The sequence below is a fragment of the Podarcis bocagei genome, assembly GCF_964188305.1.
Source record: "Podarcis bocagei genome assembly, chromosome: Z".
Taxonomy (NCBI): Eukaryota; Metazoa; Chordata; class Lepidosauria; order Squamata; family Lacertidae; genus Podarcis; species Podarcis bocagei.
Genome location: NC_138140.1, coordinates 14,803,231 through 14,818,636, shown reverse-complemented (window position 1 = coordinate 14,818,636; position 15,406 = coordinate 14,803,231). Strand labels below are relative to the sequence as shown.

General features: G+C 44.4%; 1 protein-coding gene across 4 annotated transcripts in view; it reads right to left on the bottom strand.

The window, feature by feature from the left end:
* Positions 1 to 2,006: 2,006 nt before the first annotated feature.
* Positions 2,007 to 15,406, bottom strand: part of POMT1 (protein O-mannosyltransferase 1) — a 30,224-nt gene continuing 16,824 nt past the window's right edge. For all 4 annotated transcript variants that reach the window (XM_081180079.1, XM_081180078.1, XM_081180080.1 and 1 more), the window contains 8 exons: positions 13,682 to 13,778; positions 12,710 to 12,802; positions 11,410 to 11,530; positions 10,130 to 10,227; positions 7,975 to 8,088; positions 6,607 to 6,733; positions 5,698 to 5,875; positions 2,007 to 4,205 (listed from right to left, as the gene is read on the bottom strand). In XM_081180079.1, the coding sequence (XP_081036205.1) occupies positions 4,031 to 4,205; positions 5,698 to 5,875; positions 6,607 to 6,733; positions 7,975 to 8,088; positions 10,130 to 10,227; positions 11,410 to 11,530; positions 12,710 to 12,802; positions 13,682 to 13,778 (1,003 nt within the window). In that variant the 3' untranslated portion in view covers positions 2,007 to 4,030. The remainder of the gene's footprint in view (positions 4,206 to 5,697; positions 5,876 to 6,606; positions 6,734 to 7,974; positions 8,089 to 10,129; positions 10,228 to 11,409; positions 11,531 to 12,709; positions 12,803 to 13,681; positions 13,779 to 15,406) is intronic.

The following is a 15,406-nucleotide window of genomic DNA, read 5'->3' as shown; positions in this document are numbered from 1 at the left end:
GGCTGATGGCTGACGCAAATAAAGATTCTTATCTTATCTTACTGGAATGGGATACAAAAGACGAGGAGGTGAAGGAGGTCATGATAAAGTGGGCCATAGATTTGGGATATAGTTTAGAATATGAGAGATGGGTGAAACTTTGGACTAAGGACATGAAATTTACAGCATGCGTTAACCTCCGTGAAAATATGGAAAAAATGATGTATCGTTGGCATATTACTCCTGTTAAGCTTGGGAAAATGTACAAGACTGGAGACAAAAGATGTTGGAAATGTAAAAAAAAAAGAGGGCGACTTCCATCATATGTGGTGGTCATGTGAAGAAGTGAAGAGGTTCTGGGGTTCCATCTATGATGAATTGAAAAAGATACTGAAATACACATTTCCTAAAAAACCAGAGGCATTTCTTCTGGGAATGGTCGGTGAGGAGATTAGAAAAGAAGATCAAACCATGTTCCAGTATGCAACAGCAGCAGCTAGACTACTGTTGGCACAGAACTGGAAATCATCTAAAATCCCAACTATTAGCGAATGGCAAGACAAGCTATTTGAGTACTCTGAGCTAGCAAAAATGACACAGAAGATCAGGCATCAGAGTAATAAAATCTTTATTAATGATTGGAATAAATTTATATCATACATGGAGAAAAACTTAGGTAACATTAAAATAACAGTAGGTGAATTATAGAATCTGCGAAGTAAAGATAAAGGTAGGAAGAAGGAACTGCAAGAAGGGTATCAATGGAATATAGCTTAAATCGTGGTGGAGGGAAGTCAGAATGATGTTATGATAATTAATACTTTTGGAGAAATGTATTTACGTCTTGATATTTTATTGTCTACATCTGTTTATTTTGCGATGTCTTTTTTTTTTACTTTCTTATTGTGATTTTAAAAGAGTGAATATTGGAAATAAAAGTTTATTTAAAAAAAAAAAAGATCTAGGAGACCAGGGTTTTAATTCCTGCTTGGCCATGAAGCTCACTGGGTGACCTTGGGCCAGTCACTGCAAGGAGGGAAGAACCACGTTCACCACCTTGAGCTCCTTGGAGGAAAAGAATCATAGAATAGAATCATAGAATCATAGAATCATAGAGTTGGAAGAGACCACAAGGGCCATCGAGTCCAACCCCCTGCCAAGCAGGAAACACCATCAGAGCACTCCTGACATATGGTTGTCAAGCCTCTGCTTAAAGACCTCCAAAGAAGGAGACTCCACCACACTCCTTGGCAGCAAATTCCACTGTCAAACAGCTCTTACTGTCAGGAAGTTCTTCCTAATGTTTAGGTGGAATCTTCTTTCTTGTAGTTTGGCTCCATTGCTCCGTGTCCGCTTCTCTGGAGCAGCAGAAAACAACCTTTCTCCCTCCTCTATGTGACATCCTTTTATATATTTGAACATGGCTATCATATCACCCCTTAACCTCCTCTTCTCCAGGCTAAACATGCCCAGCTCCCTTAGCCGTTCCTCATAAGGCATCGTTTCCAGGCCTTTGACCATTTTGGTTGCCCTCCTCTGGACACGTTCCAGTTTGTCAGTGTCCTTCTTGAATTGTGGTGCCCAGAACTGGACACAGTACTCCAGGTGAGGTCTGACCAGAGCAGAATACAATGGCACTATTACTTCCCTTGATCTAGATGCTATACTCCTATTGATGAGGCCCAGAATTGCATTTGCTCCTATTGATGAGGCCCAGAATTGCATTGGCTTTTTTAGCTGCCGCGTCACACTGTTGGCTCATGTCAATTTTGTGGTCAACCAAGACTCCTAGATCCTTTTCACATGTACTGCTCTCAAGCCAGGTGTCACCCATCTTGTATTTGTGCCTCTCATTTTTTTTGCCCAGGTGGGATACAGAAAAGGTGGGATACAGAGTCATGGGGGAAAGAAAGTACACCCTCTTTGAATTTGGTGGTTTTACATATCAAGACATCATCATCAACATCATCTATTCCTTACCAAATCTTAAAATTAGGTAAATACAACCTCAGATGAACAACACAACATACTACACAGTGTCATGATTTATTTAACAAAAATGAAACCAAAACAGGGAAGCTACGTGAGAAAAACTTAAGTTACACCCTTACTGCTTCTGTAGGACTTAAGGGACTAAGTAGAAGGCAGGTCCTGCTAATCAAATGCCCCTGCTTAATTGATCATCAGCAAGTTTGCCCACCTCTATAAAAGCTGAAGTTTTCGCAGTCTGCTGGTCTGGAGTATTCAGATGTGTTTTAACACAGTGCCAAGGAGGAAAGGCATCAGCAATGCTCTTAGAGGAGCAACTGTTCTAATGCAATTAATGATACTGCCTTTCTCTAAACAGCAACATTCCTACTTCTCAACTCAGCCCTTTTTGGTTCCCACTCTCTGTTGCAATACTAAGCTACCCTGCTCCTAATGTGGGCATGAGTAAGTTTTGGCCCTCCAGAGTTTTCTGAACTACAGTCCCATCAGCCCTAGCAAGGAGAGCCAGGGCTGATGGGATCTGTGGTTCGGCAACAAACACCTGGAGGGCAACAGGTTCACTATCACTGCTTGAGACGAGTTGGAGTGCTTGCAGAATCAGAGAAGACCCATGTTTGGCAGGTATAGGTGCCACTTCTGTAATATCTGTAAGAGAAGGTCCTCCCAAAATACACTCAATAGGAGAACAGTCCACTTCAGGGTGAAGGGCAAAAAAAAAAGTTCATTAAACTCCCTCCTTAAGGAGGAAGGCTCTATCTAAAAGGCAGGGTTTAAAACAAGAGTATGTTGAAGATCACTCTGTGCCATCTGCTTTGTTAGCACTCTAGGCCAAGTTTCTCTTATTATTATTATTTTTAAAAAAGCTGCCCAGCTTCCAATTATTTCTCATCCCTTGTCTACATTTTATTCACTGATTGTCGTCCACCCTCATTCTAAAACGATACATACAGTTCCAACAAGCAAATAAAATAATTTACAGTACACAGAACTCCAAGGTGAGACATTGCCCAGCAGTGCCTCTGCATTCTCTGGAGACCATCACCCTTTCCTCTTGAGCAACAAGACTTTGCCTGTGCCGCAGAATCACAGAACTTGATCTGGGTTCAGCAAGAGATGGACTCGGCTGCCAACCATATTCAACCTCCTGGACTCTAGTTTACCAGAAACAAGAGTGGGAATACTGCTTTAAAGTGGGCCAATTCTGATGCCACCTTTTATCCTGTTGCTTAATACAGCAAAATCCTACAACTCTCAAATTTTGGACTCCGATCAATGGTTTTCATTGATCCATCTGTCATGGGTGCTTTAGTTGAGATTCTAGCATTGCAAGGGGTTGAGCTACACAGCCCTTGGGTTCCTTCCAACTCTACAATTCTATTATTCCATTTCAATTTAAAAGGTGGTGTCAAAACTGGTCCTCAGTTGGCAGGATGGGCAAGGCTGAATGAACAGTGGAATTATGACAGCCTGACCATTCTTGCATCTAACCCCAACGGGTATCCACCCCCACCGCCACCATGGGAGAAGCAAGGAGCAGTAGCAGCTTCTGGCAAGATCTTGCAACACACTTGTGAGATCCAGTGTGGTGTAGTGGTTAAGAGCGGTGGACTCGTGATATGATGAACCGGGTTCGCTTCCCTGCTCCTCCACATGCAGCTGCTGGGTGACCTTGAGCTAGTCACACTTCTCTGAAGTCTCTCAGCCCCACTCGCCTCAGAGTGTTTGTTGTGGGGGAGGAAGGGAAAGGAGAATGTTAGCCGCTTTGAGACTCCTTAAGGGGAGTGATAAAGTCGGATATCAAATCCAAACTCTTTCTTTTTTTTCTCACTTCATGGGGGAACACCCTGGCAATCCATCCCTGCCAAAACCCACAGCTGCACAACCTCAGTAAGCAAGGTTTTTGCAGCAGGGCCAACGCCGTCCCATTTTGCTTCAAGTGGGCGAACAAGGCAGGCCTCCCCAGTTCTAAGTCCTCACATCAAGCAATCAGAGTACATGTGTTTGCAGACACGATCAGTGGGCTAAGTTGCCCAGGGGGCTGTTTGTTGCCTGTCTTGCAAGACTAGTGTTTGCTGATCAAGATGTCCCAGCTGTCCTTCCAGCGTAGGTCCTGGAGCTGACTTTTGGTGAGCGGAGGCTTCCCGTAGGTGAGCGGTCGGAATGTGTGGTAGGTCAGGTAAACAGAAGAGAACCAGGCAACCACAAGAGCACTGTGCATGCTCTTTGAGAGTCTGGACCTATAAAGAAGAGACACACAGGCTGAAGCAAACATGAACCAGCAGTTTAAGGGAAGATTGTCTCAACCAATGAACTTCTGCCCCTCTTAATATTGCAATAACATCACTTGAATTTATATAAGTAGTGACAGTTATTCTAAGCATAGCAACCTGCTTTATACAGAGTCAGATGCTTGAACCATCCAACTCAGTGCTGTCTGCACTGGTTGGCAGCAGCTCTTCAGGTTTTTGGAAAGGTGTCTTTCCCAGCTCTACCTGGAGAGGCTGGGGATCGAACCTGGGACCTTCTGCAAGCAAAGCAGGTGTTCTACCGCTGAGCTCTCCCCCGGAAGTAAGATTCTACTCTGTATGGTTCTGAATAAAGGGCTAATTTAAATAAGTTGCCATATTATCAAGTCAGGCCAATGGCTCATTTAGCTCAGTATTGTCTACATTGTTTGGCAATGTTTCAGACAGGGCCAGCTCACAGCCTCATCTGGAGATGCTGGGGACAGAAGCGGAGACCACCTGCAAGCAAAGCAGAGGTGTCTTTTCTAACACCGAGCTTTCTAATGGCTCCCAACACAGTTGCTCCCATAAGGCTCCTCCACAGAATCTGGAAGAAAGGGTTTTTATCTGATCCAAGCCCCTATTCAGTGCAGGGTCCACAGTGCAAGATGAAACTCTTGCATCCCTAATGGAGGAGTGCCCAGCCCTGCCTTAAAAGCTCCAGCAAAAGGAGACCTGCTACCCCTTAAGGCAGTCGGTTCCACTGCTAAACAGCCCTTTTCTCACAATGGAGAGCTGAGAAACAGAGTTCACTCCATCGCCTTGGCTGCGACAGACAGGCCAGCCCTCCTGTCCCTCAGCTGTCATCTGGGGAAAGTCATTCCATCAGGCTGTCTCAATGGGAGCGAGAGGAAGAAGAGCTCACACCATCAGTTGTGCTGGAGGTCCAACTCTACCAGGCACTTCCTGCCTCTGAACTGTGGCAACTGGTCAATATCAGAACAGCTGTCTAGAAATTGGTGTTTGAGTTTTGATTTTCCTCTTCCCTCCTTGTCCCCTTTCCCTTGTGTGTTGTGGGTTTATGTGTTTTTAAACCTGCAGGTAGGGAGTGCCTTGTTTTGATATTGTGTAAGCTGCTCTGGGAGCCTTAATGGCTGAACAGCAGGGTACAAATGCTATAAATAATAAACCGGCCAACAAGCCAACAAATAAGTCTTAACTATAGCCTTCTTGCCTGCTGTTTTCAGCCACTGGATTGAATCCTGATCTCTGGAATAACAAGAACAAGGCAGTTCCATCTTCTGTTATTTGAAGTCAATCATAATGTCTCCCCTTAATCTGCTCTTCTCCAGGGTGAACATACGCTGATCCTTTCATTTGCTGTTAGTAGGACTTGGGTTTCCAGACCCCACCGCCACCCGCCTCTGGACATGCTAAGCTTTGTCAACACCCCTGTAACATAAAGCCTCCTGTCAGAGAGCAATCCTAGCAAGAGAAGTCATACCTGCAGAGGTATTCGCTGGTGTGCTGCAAGACAACAGGGATCAGGAGGATCTGGAAAGTGAGAGCAGGCAGGTAGTGGTAGAGGAAGAGCGTCTTCTCCATCAGGAAGAATGGGAGGTAATTCATGGCCCAGCCTCCCACGCAGAGGCCTCCTGCTGACACCCACTGCCACCATGCCTCTGTCAGGATAAAGGGGCAACACAGAGAGCTGCATTAAACAGACCATGGCTTGATCTAGCTCATTGCTGTCTACACAGACTGGAAACCTCCAGGATTTCAGGCAGTGACATTCACAGGCCTATTTGGAGAGGCTGAGGATTGAATATGGGGCCTTCTACATGCAAAGCAGGTGCTCCGACTAAGCTATAGCCTTTCCCCTAAAAATAAAGTAGGAGTTTTTGTTCACGTGTTCCCAGCAAAGTGCTGAATTAAGTAAGAATGTAGGTCCATCTGGTGCAATAGTGTTTGCACTAACTGGCTGCAGCTCTACAGGGTATAAGGTAAGGGACTCAGCCCTACCTGGAGATGCCAAGGATTGAACCTTCTGAATGCAAAGCAGGCACTCTGCCACTTAGCTTGCAGCCCTTACTAATAAGGGAGTGTTAATTATATTCCATTTATATTATGACTTTCCTCCAAGGAGCTCAAGTTCTCCCCAATCAGTTTTCTGCAGGTTCAAATCCACCGTCGGGCGAATGAAGCTACTGGGTGATCATGGGTCAGCTTCTGTCTCTCCGCCTAACCAACCTTGCAGGGTTGATGTGGTGGTATTTTTTAATTGCAGTTTATTTTTTTCTTGCTACTTTGCAAGCTGTTTATGGGAATATAAATTTATGTTTGAAGCTGTGAGTTGTAAAACGGGTAAGGAAATAAACAAACAAGAGGTGGGATAATAGCTGAAATATCTAACCTTCAGGGATGTCACAGATATTCCGTCTCCGCCGGAGCAGGTACCACAGGAACAGAGCCACGTAGGCAGCAGTGGCTGCATTGGCAGACATCCAGGTGACGATGTTCCCCAGAAGGTGGATCTGGGCCTAGAGAGCCAATAACCAACAATGTTAAAAGCACTGCTGTGGAATTTGCCCTCCCCATTCTGGTGACCCCCCCCCCGATGCTTTAAACTGCAATTCCCATTTTCCCTGACATCAGTTTACCTTCATTTCCCCCCTAATCCAGGAGAGGTGCATTAAAGCCGTTTTCATCCAATGGAGAGAGAGAGAAAACAGCTCTTGAACTCTGAAATTTCAAAATATATAGTCCACACACTTCCAAGCAAACTCCACATCCATAAGGACTAGAAACCTGGGTTCTTTTTTAAGTCCCAGGAAGCTGCATTCCTTATTATGTTACCTTTTTCTGCACTCCCACAGAATCATAGGGTGCATACAATACATTAATTTTTGCTTCTATTGGCAGAAAGTATAAATAGGTGAAGAGGCCCTTAGAAGTGTCTTATCGCAGCTATGCCTTTATTTTATTTTTGCATCTGTTTCTTCACATTTGAAAACTGGAGTGCATCGTTCATTGGGGGGGGGGGGGCTGGCTTTTAAAACTAAGGAGGAACCTGCCTGTACAAGGTTGCAACTTGCCAATTGCCTGTAGCAAGCAGAAAACTGCTCCCAGGTGACCAGGCCTTTGAAAATGTAGGCTCTGCCTTTTAGGCCAAAAATGACTCCCATAAGGCTTGTCTGGATAGACTTCTCACATAATAAGGAGCTGTCCTGAAGAGGGGTCCAAAGTGTCAAACAGAAACTTTTAGCAGTGATCTCCTGGATGTAGTAAAAAGGTGTGGGCATGTCTTTCTACAGCTCTCTCTCTCTCTCTCTCTCTCTCTCTCTCTCTCTCTCTCTCTCACACACACACACACACACACACACCGTAGAAAGACGTGTCTGCTGTCTTTTCAGCATCCAGTAAATAGTGTTTTTCAAATTCATTCTACCGGGCCTTTTACAGTAAGCTATGTCTATTGTCCAGTTTTGTGGCTCTCAGTCCAGCTGCTCTCCAATAGGGCTTTTTAGTCTCTGTTTTAATCTTTCTGGTTTTGAAACTTGAAGCTTTATTGTATTTTTAATGTATGAGGAGGACCAGAGCTCAGCAACAGAGAATCCTGCTTTGCATGGAGGACCCAAGTTCACTTGCCAGTCTGTGAGGACAATACTGAGCTAGGAGCACCAATGGCTGGATTCAGTGTTTCCTAACACTGAAAGCCAACCAGACATTTTTTTTCTTGGAAGACAATATATAAATAATGCCAGTTAATCGATTAACCTACCCCCGAGGTGGAGTGGAACCAGTAGGCAATGTTTGTGTCCAAGGTAATCCATTCCAGGGGAGAAGAGCTATATTTGTGTTCTGTGTCTTCATTTTTCAGAGTCAGTATCTTCCACTGAGAACAGAACAGGACAACTAAGAACTTCTCAGAGCAATACAGCTACAACCAGTTCCCTGGCCTAATCCTGATTAGCACTGCAAACTAGTGACTGGGCAATATATTTATATGAATGAGAACTTACTTACTCACCAGCAAATCACTTTTGATAACCATGTGACAATTTGGGGGACAGGCAGGTTACAAAGTTCAGCAGTATCCCCAGGTGTAATGGACCAGGGTTCAAATCCCCACTTGGCCACAGGAAGCTCAGGGGAGATCTAGGGCCAGTCACTGTTTCTCAGCCTAACCTATCTCACAGGGCTGATGTGGGGATTAAACAAGGATTGGGGGTGGGGGGACACTGTGTAAGCCACCTTGATTTCCATGGAGAAACAGGCGGAATATAAATGCAATACATAAACAAACAAACATACAAACAAACAAACAAAAAGGGTATAACCATGTATGCCATCTTGAAGTCTCGGGAACTACAAATATTTATAATGTACAGTGGTGCCTCGCAAGACGAAATTAATTTGTTCCGCGAGTTTTTTCGTCTAGTGAATTTTTCATCTTGCGAAGCACGGTGTCGGAAAAGTTTTGAAAAAGCTTCAAAAATCGCCCAAAACCTCAAAAAAGGCTATCACACCGCGTTCTATGAGTTGCTCCTCGAAGTCAAGTCGCAACTGTATTAAGGGTGTTAAGAAAAAGGAAACAAACTTGCAAAAAACGCAAGACGTTTTCGTCTTGCGAAGCAAGCCCATAGGGAAATTCTTCTTGCGAAGCAGCTCAAAAACCGCAAAACCCTTTCGTCTAGCGAGTTTTTCGTCTTGCGAGGCATTCGTCTTGCGGGGCACCACTGTATTTATCTGGACAACTTCTATACTGCCTTACTTAAAACCATCTCTTAAGTAATGTACAAGCAATGCAATACAACAAAAACAAAAATCAGTTAAAATGACAAAATCAATATTCAGTTAAAATGCTTGATAGAATTTAAAGGCGGCGGGGGGGGGGGAGGGTAAGTCTTCAGTGGGTGCCAGAAGTTCAACAAGTCAGGAGCCTCTTGCAGATTCCATAAAGTTTGGCCCACCGTACTGGAGGCAGATAAGCATGAGCTGGGCATCTGAGCCATAGGAGAATCCCTGATCTCCATGATTTGGTAAATGTAATAATAAAGTAAATATAAAGTATAATAATAAACAATCAGGGTCAGCAGCTATCAAGGCATCTCAAGTCCTTCCCAGGCGGGTACCTGAAGATGCCAGGAATGAACCCGAGGACATATGGATACAAATGAGCCACGACCCAGTCCCACTGTCTGCTATCACAGACGGGGTGTTTGCAACCCTCCTGATGATGCTGGACCCCTAAGGTCCCATCAACCTTAAGGGAAGGAGTTGCAGTCCAGGGACATCTGGAGGGCCAGAGGGGTCTCATCACTGGCCCTACGTCTTGTACTGAGCAAGACCACTGGGTCCACCCAGCCCAGTGCTGTGTCTCCTCTGATGAGATGCTTGGCTTTCAAGCGAGAGGATTTCCCAGCCCAGGTATCTCACATCCTTTAAATGGAGACACCAGGTACTGGGCCTGGGGTCCTCTGCCTCCAAAGCTGCTCGTCTGGCCCACCCAGCCCCTTCTGTGAGTCACACACAATGCCCAAGCTATTCAGTGGATTTTCCACCTGCAAATGAAACAGAAATAATAAAACATTTTAAAAATCTATTTATGTCAGCCTATGAAGCTGGAAGGTGAGGAACCTGTGGCTGTCAGGGATCTTGCTGGACTACAACTCTCATCATCCCTTGTTTGGGGCTGATGGGAACTGGAGTTCAAAAACCTCTGGAGGGCACCGGGTTAGAGAACAACTCCCATCAACACTGTATGGAGGTTTTCCACAGGTGAGCTCAATGCCAAGCTCTCCTATGGGAACAGGCTGGTCTTTCTGTCTTCTTTATGGTGCAAGGCTTCAACTGGGTGGCTCCTGCACTGGGCTTCAGTGGGGAGATTCCTCCACTCTACTCTTTGCTGCCTACAACCTCTCCCTGCTTCTCACCTGCAGTTCCGTGAACTTGGCCATGAAACTGAGGTTCTGGCTGATGCTGATCTGCGTTGGGGAATGCAGTTCCACCTCCCTCTCCTTCTGTTCCTGGCCTGAAAGAGAAGCCGAAACAAACTGGTCTGAGACATAACCCAATTCGTCAGGGGAGGGAGAAAAAGAAATAGTAAGCTTCCCTACAACACTTTTTAAAAAAAGTTCTAAAAGCATGCAGGTCCTTGGATGCAACACATTCCAAAGGAACACAGGAAGCTGCCTTATACAGACCACTGGGGTCCACGTAGCTCAATATTCTCTACTCTGAGTGGCAGCGGCTCCCCAATGTTTCAGGCAGGGAATCTCTCCCAGCCCCAAACTGAGACACCAGGGATTGAACTTGAGATCTTCTGCATAAAGGGCAAATGCTCTGCCACTGAACTATGGGCCTTTCCCTAAAAGTAAACACAATGTTCTAGTCCTCATGGTCCTGAATAAAGATCTGTAGTGTCAGAGAAACAGGCACTAGGTGGTGCTTCTCCTGTCTTCTGATGTAGCTGTCGTTTCTATTGTTTATATATTTGCTATAACGAAAGTAATGGCAAAAGTTCAAGGATGCCAGCCAGAGAATATAACGGGAAGGTCAGGAAGAGGACAACTTCCCTCATGTGCCAACTTCAAAGTGTGAACTCCAAGGACATACCCTTAGAAGTGGATGAGGAAACGATGGCATCATGAGCACATGTATATCAAAGACTATGTAATCTTGGCACAGGGCCTCTACAGATGCAGGTATAGGGTGGTATATAAATTCAGTAAATATAAATAATAATAATAATAATATATAAGGCCCCAGCCCCAGTGATGAGATTTCAGCTTAGACCGCTCAGGTAAAGTGCCAAGCATATTTTGGCCTAAGTAAGAGCGGAGCTGTCACCGGTTCTGGGAATCTCATTGGCAGAAATGGCAGGTATCTTTAAGTTTATTCCTTATCTTTACTTTGTATACTAACACCTGTTGCTGTTTCTATGCTTATTATTATAGCAGTTAAAAAAGCTTGCTTCTGCTCCTTAAGAGTTTGTTGCCCTCCATTTACTGAGAACCCAAGGGACCTGATTGCTGCTTACTGGTTGCTCCTGACTGGGTTAATGCTTGAGCTGGTTTTAAATAGGAACCTGAGTCAGACCAGTGCTACATCAGCTCAGTGCTGTTGGCACTGACTGGCAGCACCTTTCCAGGGTTTCAGACAGGAGACTTTCCCAGGCCTGCATAATGGTCTTAAAGTCAGCTTTTGAACTGACTTTTCCCATATCTGTGTTCTTCCACGTTCCACAGCATGCTCTGATGGTAGCCTTTAGAAATCTTCTCCCCGATTATCTCCAGCTGCCGATAGCCCCACTCGGGTAGAGATGCACCACTGAGCTGCAGGATAGGGAAAGAAGAGAAAACTGATTGTGCGGGAGAAGGCTGGTTAATAATATGCTGGCTGTCTTTTATTCCCAAAACAAAAATTATAGCAGCCGATAGTGATGCAAAGAAGCCCACAGCACAGCAGTTCACAAACTGTGCTGCTTCACCCCACCAACCTGGTTCCTTGCAGATGCTCCTGGACTACAACGTCCATCATCCCTCACCACTGGCTATACCGGCAGGGGCTGATGGGAGTTGTAGTCCTTCTTTCACACAGCACTGAGTTATAGCTTTGGAATTCACTTGCAAGAGGCAGTGATGATGACCACGTAGCCTTAAGAGAGGACTGGACAAATTTATCGAGGAGAAGGCTTGTGTTCTACCTACATAGCCGGAGGCAATATGCTCTTGAATACCAGTTTCTATAAACCGCAAGAGGGGAGGGTTGCCGTTGTGCTCAGATCCTGCCTGTGGGTTTCCCTTTGAGGCACCTGGTTGGCCACAATGAGAACAGGATGCTGGACTAGCTCGGCCGCTGGCCTGATCCAGCAGCCAAGCTCTTCCTAGTCCAGAACAAGAATCCCAAGTTGGGCAAGGCTTCAATTTTATTATTTCGGTCACAGACTGGTTCCAGCCCACATACAATATCAAGGAAGTCATAAAACACAATAGGGATACATTTGAATTTGCAATTAGGTATAACAGGGACAATACAGATATAGCAACAGTTAAAAAATATATAAATGAAAACTTAGTCACTAACATATAACCTAAAATTATCATTTAAGGCCTTAATCATTATGATAGCACAGCATGTTCCCTAAGTTTTATGGCAATCACACGGAATTGGCTACCCTTAATGTGATCTCAGGATCCTTGTCCTCTACCAGGGATTTTAGACACTGAAGTTCGGATTCATTTGGAGATTTTTGCATAGCAGGGGTAATAAATACCAAGTGTATATCCCTGTAAAAATGGCAGTGTAACAAGGCATGAGAGACAGTTTCTACCTCCATCAAGCCACAGGGGCAGACTTGTGTTGGGCAAGGCTGAGTTAGCATGTAATAAATCAAATGAATAAAGGCTTCTGGGAGCCCAAGGAAACCAGTCATGAACTGGGTTGCCTGCTGCGCCTCTGCACAATTCCTGGTGGGAAGCTCCGGGGGTGGGGAAACTCCAAAACCCACATACCTTTAGCACTGCCGAGGTGTTCACATGGACAAGCCTTACTTCAGACAGGATTGTTTTCCAGACATCTGTATCTGAGTCTCGGTTCACAATTTCCTGCAATAATAGCAAGTTATCACTTGAATTTTGATCATTTTTATAGTTGAGCTGTTTGCAGCTGAGTTGACTTTTCCAGCCAAGAAACACAGCCTGCAGGTATTTAACATGCGTTTGTTTAAGAGACTCCTTCCCTTTCACCTCTCCCCCTAAAACTGGGCTGGGAAAGCCTTTTCAGCCTGGGAGCCACATTCCTTTTGCGCAAGCCAGTAGTGGGCGGAGCCCTGAATGTAAATTTCACCTTTGTACAGGAGGATATATTTATTCCAATGTTACACACACAAATGCCTATTCTTCATTTTGGCAAGGAAGAAACATGATCACAGTTCAAGAGCACATTTCAACGAGGCAAAGCACTGAAGAGGGGCATGGAGCAGGACTAATGAGGAGTGTGGCTTAGCAAGAGGGGGTTGTCACCTGACAAGAATCCTGATGACCAGTCAGAGACGTCTGGAGGTCAACATCACCCCCCAGGCCTGAGGTTCCCCACAACCCTGCTCTAAACGTTCAGTTTTAAATGCACAGCATGTTGATTCTATGTTTGCATTATATAATCATTGGAAGGATGGTAGTTTAACATCACCAAGAATGCCTTGACAGTGCAAAGCAGGCAGGATTGGGCGTGAGTGAAGGAGTACAGGTGTCTGGGTCTTCCTCCCACTGCAACATCTGGGTATTTCAAAAGAGACCCTGTTCCTCCCACGTGTGCGCAAAGGTTGCTGAACTGAATGTGTGAGCCATCACTGTGATGCAAAATAAGAAACTAAAATTGACAGGTTTTTCCATCCCTATTGTGAGGAGAGTCTTTAAGAAGCCTTGCTCATCTCAGATTGGAGAATATGGGGCATGTGATTCCCTTTCCTCCGATCAACAACTCACCACTCTCCAGAGATTCTGAGCCACCATGGAAATGTTGTAATCAATGTAGCAGGAAATCTCTTGGGAATGAGGGCTCAGGGGTGCAGCAACGTCATGTCTGTAAAGGCAGATGGATAAAAGAGCTGCAGAGCAGTTTCCTTAAAGCCTCTCCACGGGGCTACTTTAGCACCTGACCTGTGCTGTTCCTTGCAGCTACTTCTGAGAAACCACCATTAAAGGGGAAAATGTAGCTGCTCAATTACTTTAATGGTAGTAGGGCCATGTGATCGTTACACGCTGTGCTTTGGCAACTTGTACTGACCCCCACCCCCAAACCAGCTTCCCAATGCTGGTTTTGACCTTTAAGCTCCCTTCATGGCTTAGGAGCTGGTTACCTGAAGGCCATCTGTCTCTTTATGTACAGAACTTGCTTTCATCAAGATTTAGTGGTGGCTCCCAACTTGGATGGCTTTAAACTGTCATTTTGGGGTAGGATGTCTACAATTAAGATGAATGTGCTCCCAAAAATGTTGTTTTTGTTTCAGACTATCCCTGTAATTAAAGGAACTAAGATATTCAAAGAATGGCAAAGAGAAATCTCAAAATATATCTGGCAGGGCAAAAGGCTGAGAATCCAGTTCAAGCTCTTAACAGATGCAAAAGAAAGAGGAGGTTTTGCCCTGCCAGATTTGAAACTATATTATAAGGCTTCGTGCCTTTGCTGGTTGAAAGCATGGATAAAATTGGAAAAGAAGGAACTGTTAGACCTGGAGGGATTTGACAACAGGTTTGGGTGGCATGCGTATTTATGGCATGAGAAGAAGAAAATTCATAAGGGTTTCGAAAGCCACATCTTTAGAGGTCCCCTGATTGAAGTGTGGGAAAGGAATAGATATCTATTAGAACCTAAAGTTCCACACTGGCTATCCCCACTAGAAGTTATGAGCGTTAAGAAGATCAATATGAGAGGCAACTGGATTACTTACGATCAATTGTTATTCAAAGAAGGGGGGAAATGGAAAATGAAACCGTACGATCAGGTTAAAGAAAATGTGTTTGATTGGCTACATTACTTTCAAATAAATGAAATGTTCAGGAAAGATATCAAAGACAGAGGATATGCTGATAAGGACTCCAAATTCCAGATTGAAATAATAAATAACGACTATAAAATTTTATCCAAAATGTACAATTTGCTGCTAGAGTGGAACCTGATAGAGGAGGAAGTAAAGTCGGTCATGATACATTGGGCTAGGGACATTGGACATAATATGTATTTGGAAGAGTGGGAAAAACTTTGGGGAAAAAACCTAAAATTTACAGCTTGTATGACGCTGAAGGAGAATATAATGAAGATGTTTTACCGATGGTATATAACCCCTGCAAAATTGGCAAAAATGTATAAAACCTGTAATAAATGCTGGAAATGCAGGGAAAAAGAGGGGTCCTTCTACCACATGTGGTGGGAATGCAAAAAGGTAAAAGGTTTTTGGGAAAGTGTATATAATGAAATGAAGAAAATTTTAAGGTATATATTTGAAAAAAAACCCGAGGCTTTCCTATTAGGAATATTAGGAAGGGAGATAAAGAGTAACGATTGTAAATTGTTTCAATATGCAACGACTGCAGCAAGAGTCCTCCTGGCCCAAAACTGGAAACAACAGAAAATACCGACAGTTGAGGAATGGAGAATGAAATTGTTAGATTACGCGGAGTTGGATAGATTGACGGGGAAAATTAGGTACT